The sequence below is a fragment of the Myodes glareolus genome, chromosome 9 (genome assembly GCF_982192425.1).
Source record: "Myodes glareolus chromosome 9, mMyoGla1.1, whole genome shotgun sequence".
In the NCBI taxonomy this organism is placed as follows: domain Eukaryota; kingdom Metazoa; phylum Chordata; class Mammalia; order Rodentia; family Cricetidae; genus Myodes; species Myodes glareolus.
The window spans coordinates 66,353,198-66,364,236 of record NC_142034.1 but is presented as its reverse complement, the minus strand read 5'-3'; the positions used below and the strand labels follow the sequence as shown (position 1 = coordinate 66,364,236).

General features: G+C 47.4%; 1 protein-coding gene across 1 annotated transcript; it reads left to right on the top strand.

Annotated features, from left to right (window-relative positions):
• Positions 1-292: 292 nt before the first annotated feature.
• LOC125402805 (immunity-related GTPase family M protein 2-like) lies at positions 293-10,350 on the top strand. The gene is made up of 2 exons (XM_048437775.3): positions 293-545; positions 6,615-10,350. The coding sequence occupies exon 2, from the start codon at positions 6,640-6,642 to the stop codon at positions 7,798-7,800; it is 1,161 nt and encodes a 386-aa protein (XP_048293732.2). The 5' UTR covers positions 293-545; positions 6,615-6,639; the 3' UTR covers positions 7,801-10,350.
• The last annotated feature ends 689 nt before the right edge of the window (positions 10,351-11,039 follow it).

Sequence of the window (11,039 nt, the reverse complement as noted above, 5' to 3'; positions counted from 1 at the left end):
GCTAAGCTGAGAGACGCACAGTGAGCAGGGACAGCAGCTGTGAGCAGTGTTGAGAAGTGTCTGCAGTTCTCTCACTGGGTGTGAAGAGGTTGACTGCATCAGCAGAGCAGGAGGGAGCTCTAGGAATGGGGCACGGGGCCACACCAGGAGGCTCTGACTGCAGTTTGGATGTCACTGTTCCTGGGCAGAATTCCCACCCCCAAGTCTGGCCTTCTGACAGAACTCCTCCCTCTCTGAAGGAGACTGTGGCGTCTGTCCAGCTGAATCCTGCAAACCAGCCATTTCCAGGAATCGAAACTGAAGCTGCTCTGGCAGGGGGCCCTCCCCTCTTGGAAGGCAGGCAGGGCTCGTGCCTACAAGTGAGGAACTGGAGCAAGGTCCCCAGTGGAGCAGGTCTGAGAGGAAACCCAGGAGCTCAGGCTGCCCTTCAGTTGCTCCAGTTCCTCTACTTGCTCTTTCCAGGAGGACCACGGCCCTCCACAGCTGGACTGTCTTCCTCCTGAACATCTTGGGCTGGATTCCAGTTTTCTAAGGCTTCTGAGCAGGTAGGTGAGAGACTCCTAAGCACAGCCTGGGCTATAAACTGCTCAGGGCAGGCTGCTGGGGTCTGGCGATCCTCTCAGGGATCCTGTGCAGCAGGCACCTGCCCTGACTGTCTTCAGGACCACAGGGATCCTAGTGTTTTGGCTGAGTCGAGTCCTTCCAACCCACCAGCCCTTTTTTATCTGCCTATCCCTGGCTTTGGGTCTTCTGAAGGGACCTAGTTTAGAGAAAGCCGGTGGGGTTTTGCTCAGTCTCTCAGCCTCTGGCTGAGTCCTGGATCAGAACTTCCCAATGCCACGATGGGCTTGTCCCAGGATTGGTTCTTATTCAGAGCACACGGAGATTGAGACTTGGAGCAGTAAGGTTCTAAGTAAACTCTTGTTTTGTATAGCTCAGTTCAATATTTTAAGAATCATTTATTTAGTGGCCGTCTGTGTGTGTCTGTGTCTGTTTGCTTGTGAAGGTCAGGGGACAATTTGTGGAGCTGAGTTTTTCTACAATCGATCTCAGGGTAATGCTTGTTTGTTGGCTTCGTGGGAAGCATGTTTACTTGCTAAGTAATCTATTTCACTGGCTCTTTTAGGACAAGCAAAACAAAAACAAACTACCAAAAAAATCCCTCAAAACAGGGTAAAAACAACAACAGCAACAACAAAAGGAGATCAAGTATTTCATCTGCATTGGAGAAACTGACCGCACAGGCACAAGCTTAGTCCTTCATGGAGCTTTAGAGTGTCCATATTGTTGGGCACTTTAAGTAATACCACCTTCTCAGAGCTTGTATGCTGGGTCCAACGCTGTTCCCATCATCCTTGGAGTGGATCACACGCTCCTGCTATACACAGCACCTAGAAATTCCCTGTGTTCCCTACTAGTGAAGGCAGGAAGAACAAAGTGGGGGTTGAAGTCCAATAGGATCTGTGTTTACACAAGTTCTTTGCAGTTCAGAACCATATAGCTAGTGTAGGCTGGCTCCCACAGCCCTAGAAGCCTCGTTTGTTAGGAGTTTTTCCTAACATGAGCTCTCTGCTGATGCAAAAATTCCAATCAAGCCAAATCACAACAAGCCAAATTAAAAATATCCAGGTTTAATGAGATTTCTGTGCTCTCAGGTGGCCCCAAGGGAGACCTGGGAGGCCGCTAACATGACCACCAGGAGGAAAGGAAAGGGGCCCATGGGTTCCTCTTCTGGAAGCTCACTTAAATACCCTGTGGGAGTGGTCCTAAGCCCCGCCCCCTCCAGGGGTCAGGACCTGGCATGCTGGGATTTGGAGTCCAGACCAATAAAACTCACAGGCCTGGGGGCTAGGATAGATGTGAGAGACTGGGGGTCTACGCCCCCAACTTAACATTCCTGACTCTTTGGATATAGGGATGAGAGGAAATTGAAGTGATAATTGTGACCAACAATTTAGGCTCTCTAGAAAAAACGGGCGTTGACTCAGGTCTGGATATTTCCTGCGGGTATAGGGTGATGTGGGGAAGGGGAAAGCTAGGTGTTGTTGGGTCCATGCTCAGTGAGTTGTGTGGCTGGAAAGGCATCCCATGTACTGTCATCCTGGAGACGCCAGGTATCTGTTTCTTGGGGGAGATGAGAAGGCAGGTGTCTTGGAAAAAATATTGTTACCATCAAAGGTGAGTGCCAGGCTGAGGAGCAGGTAGGCCCTTCAATGTGGCATCCTGGAAAACTGGAGGGTGAAAGGTCCTAACTGCTGGACAGACCAAGTGTCCTGAGTAGGTGTTCACCTGAGCCTGGAGAGATGGTACCAGCATGGGTGTCCCAAGAGCTTGTCAGTCAAAGGAGTGGTGAGGATTACCATGTGAGGTCCTGTCCATCGAAGTTCGAGAGACCTAGGAGTTAACTGTTTGAGGAGTACTCTGTCCCCTGGGGAGAGCGGGACAGATTTAAGGGCATTGAGGTCCACTGGTGTGGGGGCAGGGAGACAACTGTCAGTATGTGAATGGAGAATGGACCCTAAAAGGGAGAGGTAGGGTAGGTACCCTGCCAGTGGAGGAGTTTGGACTGGGAGGTCATGGTTAAGAGGAAAGGGCCTGCCATAAAGCAGCTCCAAAGGGCTCAGGACTGGGTGAGTAAGAGCAATGGGGAGAAGGGAGGGCCAAGATAACCTGAGTTCAATGGAGAGCTTGGTTAGCTGTTGTTTGATGAATCCATTGGCCCTCTCCACCTTTCCTGAGGATTTGATGGAGGCTCAAGGTCACTGGATGCAGAAGGAAGTACACACAGTCCTGTCTGGGCAATTTTTTCATATAGTGATTTTTCAGTGTTTGTATAACTTAGCTGGGTGAGGTGTCTCCCACTCCTGGTCATAGCACTTGGGACGAGGGGCAGAAGATTCAGTTCAAAGTTACACAGTGAGTTTTATACCAGCACAGGCTTTAGTAGCCAGTGATTTACATTTTAAATGTACACTTTTTATTAGTCTATAAATAGTGGGCTAGTGAGGGGGCTGAATGGGTAAAAGTGAACGCTACCTGAGCTTGATCTCAATTACCCACATGGGAGAAGGAGAGAACTGTTGGCCGCACAGGTCCTCTAACTTACGTGTGCGTCTGGCACACCTACAATACACAGAAATAAATAAATGCAACAACGGAAATATGCTCTGTAAAATAGCAGGTTGCGTGATGGCATTTTCACACGTGGATGAGGACAGCCTTCGTCATCATCCTCGGCTGTGTCAAAATTCCTGACAGAAGGCGGGTTAAGGGAGAAGGACTTGTTTTGGCTCCTGGTCAGAGAGGATACAGCCCAGCAGGGCAGGGAAGGTGTGGCCGCAGGGGTGTGAGTTAGGAGGACCTGTTCCTCATCCCCCTGAACCTTTGTCTGAGCCATGTGCCCAGGGGCAAACCAGAGACACTAGAGGTATAAATTGAGCTGTACCCTCAAATAGGGAAGCCTGGGCCATTTGAACTCCAGGTTGAACTCTGATGGGCTGGCTCTTGGCAATGCCTTGTCAGGGTCTGAGCCATGGTTTCTGCAGCTGGTAGCCTCTCTAGGACTCCTGCTGATATTGTGTCACAGGAGTGAGAAAAGTAACTAATCTAGTAATCTGCAGAAAACTAGGGACCTAGGAAGTTGTCCACAATTCACCAAGCCAGATGCTTTGGAGACTCAGGAGAGGTGTCAGCCTACCCCTTTCACAGGACCCATGAGCAAGTCTGACAGGGACCTCTTCCTTCTTTCCTTCCTTCCTTCCTTCCTTCCTTCCTTCCTTCCTTCCTTCCTTCCTTCCTTCCTTCCTTCCTTCCTTCCTTTCTCAATTCAGGGTTTCTTTTTGCAATCCTGGCTACCCTGAAACTTACTCTATAGACCAGGCTGGCCTGAATTCTCAGAGACCCGCCTGTCTCTGCCTCCAGAGTCCTGGGATTAAAGGCGTGCTCTGCCACCACCATCATCTGGCTGGTAGAGAGCTCCTTAAAGGACAGAGGAAGTACATGAGACTGACAGGAAATTTCTCATATGTGCCGTTGAGTTTCAAATGCTTTTAGTTTCATACACACAAGCAAGAAAATAAGACTTCAAGGGTAAGAGCCACGTCAATCACTCATAACTGTGGAATTGTACATGCCTGACTCAGCGAGGGCTTTCAGCTAAGAACCATGGGATAAGGTGTATGCTGCTGTCTTGTGTCTTGAGATTTGGTGTGGTCCCGAGAAGTGGTTGGAGTCCTGTCCGCACACTGATATGTCCCAGCGTCCACTCCAGAGGCCAACACTCTAGTGCTTACCTGTGTATGTGTGTATGGGTTTATGCATTCCACATCCTCCATTTAAAAAAAAACTAGTTATTATTATTATTCTTTTAAGAAAGTGTCTCACTATGTAGACCTCACTGTTTGACCTGGAAGCCACAGCTATTCTCTTGCCTCTGTCTCCTTATGCTGGGATTAAAGGTGTGTACCACAATGCACAGTTTCTTATTGTTGTAAATTATATGCATATGTGTCTGTAGAGTATAGGCACATTTGTGCAGTGCCCCAAGAGACCCAAAGAGGGCGCCAGAGCCTCTGGAGCTGGAGTTACAGGAGGTTGTTAGTCACCTGATATGGATGCTGGGAATTGAAGTCAGGTCCTATGGAAGAGCAGTAAGGGCTCTTAACCTGAGTCGTCTCTCCAACCCCCACACCCTGCATCCTTGATGTTGAAAAGTTATCCTTCCCAGTCCTGCCCCACAAAATACTTCAAGTGTCATGGTAAGGACTTAGTCAGGAACAGAAATATGATTGAATGGCTCATCAAAGTGGGACATCAGTATCTCTCTATCAGCCCTCGCCCGTGACTCAAGGAATCTTAGGAGACATGAGAAGCATGAAAAAACCGTAGGAAGTAGCTGGGCAATGGTGGCACACGCCTTTAGTCCCAGCACTCGGCAGGCAGAGGCAGGAGGATCTCTGTGAGTTCGAGGCCAGCCTGGTCTACAGAGCGAATTTCAGGACAGGCTCCAAAACTGCACACACAGAAAAACCCTGTGTCTTTCCAAAACAAACAAACAAACAAACCTGTAGGATGTGTGTGTGTGTGTGTGTGTGTGTATGTGTGTGTGTGTGTGTGTGTGTAGAATGCTGACTTCTGGACACGGCGTGCCTGTTACACTTTTGAACCTATTGCAGCCGTGGTTACTGTAAAAGATCACCATACAACTGGGCCCTTTGACATCTACTCATAGAAAGGGGAGGATATGGTGAGACCATAGTCCTCCCTGAGGATTTGGAAACAGTAAGTGGGTGGTGAAGGAAGGAGGGAAGTTTTCTTCAGGCCTGCAGCCACTGAGAAGATGCATGTGCTGCTGTAAGCCAGTTCTCACTCCTGCTTTGTAAACAGTCAAAGGAAACTCACTGGGCCACAGGGGAAAAACACCCACAGATATCTGTAAACCAACTATGGGGGTAGAAGTGGAACAGTCTGGGAAGAGGAGAGACATCGCTGGGACCAGGAGGAAGGCTCGAAAGGTTCACAGGTGGAGGAGATATAACAAAAACACACGGTGTCTGTGTATGCAAATGCCATAATAATACCCTGTGTATAGGACTAATCTATACCAAAAATGCCGAGTGTGGTGGCGCACACCTTTAATCCCAGCAAGGCAGAGGCAGGAAGATCTCTGAGTGTGAAGCCGGCCTGGTTTACAGAAGTTGTTCCAGGTCAGCTAGGGCTACACGGAGAAACCCTGACTCCAAACAAAAGCAAACACAAAATATATATGCTAATAAAAACATTAAAGCCTGTTCACAGAAGAATTTCAATCTCGGTTAATGAAAATAGCAGCAGTGGTAACAGCCAACCCATATTCTCACTTAAAATTGGTGGAATTTTTATATATTTTTTAAATATTGAATTTTATGTGTATGTGTGCCGGAGTGTCTGCATGGGCACATGTGCATCCGGGTACTCTTGGAGTCAAGAAGAGGGCTATGGAATCCCTGGACTCAGAGTTACAGGTAGTTGTGAGCCACCATGTGGGTGTGGGAACCAAGCCCAGGCCCTCTGCAAGAACAGCCAGTGCTCTTAACCACTGAGCCGTCTCTCCAGCCCCGGATGAGATTACCTGGAGACCATGAGGCTTTGCTGTTGAGCCTGGTGTGTAGCAGTGCATTGGTTATACCTCTACCGCTGACCACCACTGGGGAAAGGAAAAGCACTTTCCCAAGTGCAACAGCAACAAACAGCCACGGATGTAGGATGAGTGGAATGAAGACTTGTGGGTCCTGCAGGCAGGGAGCTGGCATAGGCTGTTCCCTGCTCTGAATACACGTCTCGGTAGTCCTGGCAACTGGAAAGGGGTGAGTATGGACATTTGTACCCAGTAAGAGAACTGCCTGGCATTCCAGGGCTTAGCTTTTGGGGTTCAGTGTTGCAGTAACAGCTACAGAGCTATCCTCGCGCTCCAAGAAATGTGCTCGTGCACAAGAGGGCGCAGCCTGCTCTGTCTGTAGTCAGCAGGTCGTGGTGTAGGATTCTCTGTGGGTGTGAAAGCCTGGACGAAGAACACTGTTTCCTGTGGGTACCTGTATTCACAGCCATCCTTAACTCCCTTCCAAATGTATCTGCAGGTTGCTTGCTCCATTGTTCACCAACATGGAAGAGGCAGTTGGGCCCCCTGAGGATAAACAAGGTACATGCTTCTCCAATCCTGTAGTTATTTCCAAAGACCACTGTAATTTATCTAAAGAAGATGTCAAGAATTTCGAGATTGCTGTGGATAAAGGGAATTGGGTAGAATTCATCTCTATAGTCAAGCAGATCAAACAAAACCCACCAAGACCCACAGTGAAAATTGCTGTAACTGGGGACTCCGGCAATGGCATGTCATCCTTCATCAATGCTCTTAGGGAGATTGGACATGAGGAGGAGGATTCAGCTCCCATTGGGGTGGTGAGGACCACCCAGAAACCAGTCCTATACTCCTCCTCCAAGTTTCCCAATGTGGACCTGTGGGACCTGCCTGGCACAGGGGTCACATCCCAGAGCATGGAGGACTACCTGGAAGAGATGGGCTTCGACAAATATGACCTGATCATCATCATCGCTTCTGAGCAGTTCAGTTCGAATCACGTGAAGCTGGCCAAAGCCATGCAGAGCATGAGAAGGAGGTTCTATGTCGTTTGGACAAAGCTGGACAGGGACCTCAGCATAGGTGGCCTCCCAGAACCTCAGCTACGGGAGAACATCCATAAAAACATCCAGGAAAACCTCCAGAAGGAGGGGGTGGAGGAGCCCCCCATATTCCTAGTATCCAACGTTAGTCCTTCTTTTGATGGCTTCCAGAAACTTAGAGACACACTGAGAAGAGACCTCACTATAATCATGTACGATAGTCTCTTAGGAACCCTTTTCCAAATCTGTAAGGAGATTATTAGTAAGAAAGTGGAATTCATTAAAGGGATCATAAAGGAGGATAATTTACAGGAACGTTTCGAAATCTCGGATCCAAATAGTCTGGCAGAGTGTCAGAAAGTCTTCCAAGAACACTTTGGTGTGGATAACAAATCTCTCCGCCGGGTGGCTCGGATTATGAGTCAGTCAGATACTTATTTCACAGATGGCATGCAGTCCCAGGACCAACAAGATGGTTGGATACTGTCTCTGCCGCACAAGTTGTACGTTGCCTGTTGCTATTTTAGCTTAACACATATGCAACAGGCATGTGTACTTGATGAAGCTGCTGAGAAAACCAAGAAAATTGTGAATAAAATCTTGAAGGACACTATCCTTTCTGAGGAAGGGCCAGCTAACTGAGCTTCTCTCCCCAGCTTTCTACCTGACATCTACCCCCAGTTGAACTTAATTGCCGGTAGGGTTTCAAGTTCCTTGAGATTAATAGGCCGACTTTCTTGATGGGTGTCCCCCCTCAGGAAACAGCGCCATGGGTTTTGCTTTTTACCATTTGTTTAATTTTAAATTAACTGAACTTTCTGGGAACCAATATAGGAGACATTTCCTTTTTCTAATTGCACAAAATGTCACATTTGACACTTGGTCACCTTAACACCAATGACTGATATAGTTTCTCTTAGAGGCCTCTTAATTTTTGTTTCTGTCTTTCCCCTCTCTTTTCTTCCCTCTCGTGGGAGGTGGAGCATCCTTTCGGGAATGAGGAAGAGCTTGTTTCTGTCCACTGTCTGAAAAAATGGCTAGTAGAGGCCTGTTCTCTGACCTCTCCTCCAATGTGTAAGGAGAGGGGATTTAACTCTGTACCACTGGTCATGGGATTCACAAAGCGCTGACTGGAAGACTTCTAGGTCCCCCACACTACCCCAGTGGTGTCAAGGATGTCATGGCCCCTCACACTCAGGACACCCACAGTCTCCTGTTGGATCTGACTTCTTCATCCACCCCTAACTCTAGAGGTCAAACCCCTATGCAAACACATAGACCCTCCTCCCTTCCTCACGGAGCTTTCCTGTTTTGCTCAGTTGTGTGTGTTTGTGTTTATTTAAGACAGATGCTTCTCTGTGTGCTTTACATACCCCCCCCCTTTTCTCAGTCCCCCTCTCAATGGATGTCAGAGTGCTCTTGTAGGGCCCAGCCCAGTCATTCAAACAATAGGCCCGAGTTTCAGTTTACCCTAAAGCAGTGCCTGGTTTCAGGAAAGATCACAAACAAAGACCATTCAGGCACCATCCAGAAATGGACCGTCCAAGGGAAAAAAAAAAAAAAAGCCTAATGTTTCAACCATTGTAGATGTAGATTCCAACATCATCAGGTGTCCCTTAGCCCAGCACACACCCATCCCCTTTCACTAAGACACCCGTAGACAAATGTCAGCCAATCAGGAATCCCCTCACCTCAACCTCTGCTATGATAAGAACCCCACCCAAACCCCACCCCACCCAGGGTTTTTACGACTCTCTGACCTCCCTGTGTTGTCGGATGGGTGGGGGGTCCCAGCTCAAGCCTGAATAAAGGCTCTTTGCTTTTGCATATGAGTGCGGACTCTTTGGTGGTTTGGGGGACCCTGTGATCTGGGCATAACACTGTCAGCCCTGTGCCCTCCACTTCTTTCTTTTCAGAACACTAAATACTTTCTTCCTTCCAGCCATTACCAAGGTCACATCCCAGCACGCCTGCTTCCGTGCCACTTGTGTCAGGAAGGGGTTATTTTTGCTTCGTAGTTTGACAGTACAGCCCATCATAGAGGAAAGACATCACAATAGCATAGGGCAGCTGGTCATATTGTGTCCACAGTCAGGCAGGAGAGAGAGAGAGAGAGAGAGAGAGAGAGAGAGAGAGAGAGAGAGAGAGATGCATACTGCTCCTTGGCTCGTGTTCTTATTTTCATTCTGCCCAAGGCCTCAGTCCATAGAACGATACCATCCACATTCAGAGTGGGTCTTCCAACCACAGTGAGCCAAGTTTAGAAACTCCCTCATGGAAATTCCGTAGTTATTCTAGATCCTACCAATTTGACATTCAATATTAACTTCACAGGTACAGTGATAGCAAAGGGGTATATTGGAGTTTTATTGGTTAACACTGGGAAGAAGGTTGGGTGTGGCTCAGTAATACAGTGCTTGCCTAGCACATGGGTTTTGATACCCAGAAAGGAATTGTTTAAACAAAGTCTGTTTTGAGACAGAAAGAAAATGTAATTGTATTATTTGAGAAAAATGCATTAACTATATCATCTTGCTGGCACAAGAACTTTGTAAAAATGAGTCACTTAAATGGAAAAGGGAGTTTTACAAAGAACTTTGTAAAAATGAGTCACTTTATATGCTGGGGTAAGGATGGGCTGGGCTAGGACGTCTCAGTGGTGGTGGGATTGGGTTGAGGGTGAGCACAGCTCTGCCAGGCCTCACCTTCCGCCCTCTTATTCCTTTGTTACATAATTCGATAGACTCACAGGGAGGGTTTGCAAAGGAATTACTCAAGTTCTGTTTGTCATCCGGATGATGCTCAGAAATCATTGTTGACGGCAAGTTTGTAGCATAGATTCTGTTACAGTATGTCCACTGTGAGAAAGTGAGCTTGCTCGTTTAAAATCATACGGCTGTTGCTGCTAAGGCTGTATGTGTTTGGCTCCAGCACAGAGGAAAATGACATGCAGACTGTGACTCACTGTGGGCCCGACCGGGACAGCAGGGTGTAAATTCTCTCTATGTCCTAGAACATAGATGTAGATTTTCTCCTTGCTTGTTCTATATACATGCCTCTCTATACACAGATACAGAAATATATGTACATGTTATATATTCACCATACACATATAATGTGTATTGCATGTAACATACATGTAGTGTTAATCTCTACGATAAATAAATAAAAAGAGTACACTATCTAACTATATGTATTGGTTTTTGTTCTTTTTAATTTTTGAGAACTTCCTACATGACCGCTATATTTATATCACTCCCACCCCTTCCTTCCTCCACATATTCCTGTGTTCCCCCAAATATTTTTATTTACTTTTTTATTGGTTCTTTGAGACAGGGTTTCTCTGTGTAGCTTTTGATCCTTTCTTGGAGCTCACAGAGATCCACCTGCCTCTCCCACGCGAGTGCTGGGGTTAAAAGACTGTGCCGTCACTTCCTGGCACCCCCAAATGTTTTTAATATTGGATTTTTTTTAGACAGGCTTTCTCTGTGTAGCCCTTACCCTGGCTGTCCTGGAACTTGCCCTGTGTACTAAGTAGGCCTTGAACTCACGGAGATCTACCTGTCTCTGCCTCCCGAGTGCTGGGATTAAAGGTATGCGCCACTACCACCTATCAATAATGGATTTGAAAAGAAGATTTATTTTATTTTTAAGTATGCATGTGTGTGTGTGTGTGTGTGTGTGTGTGTGTGAGAGAGAGAGAGAGAGAGAGAGAGAGAGAGAGAGAGAGAGAGACTGTTTGTATAAGGGATGCCCAGGGAGGACAACTCCCTTCAACTGGAGTTGAGAGGCAGTTGAGATCCTAGTGTAGGTGCTGGGAGCAGAACTTATGTCCTCAACAAGAACTGTACATACTACCAACCTCGGAGATCCCTCTCTCC

Excerpts from the sequence above, each read along its gene's own strand:
- LOC125402805 (XM_048437775.3), top strand. The coding sequence starts at position 6,640 with ATGGAAGAGGCAGTTGGGCCCCCTGAGGATAAACAAGGTACATGCTTC.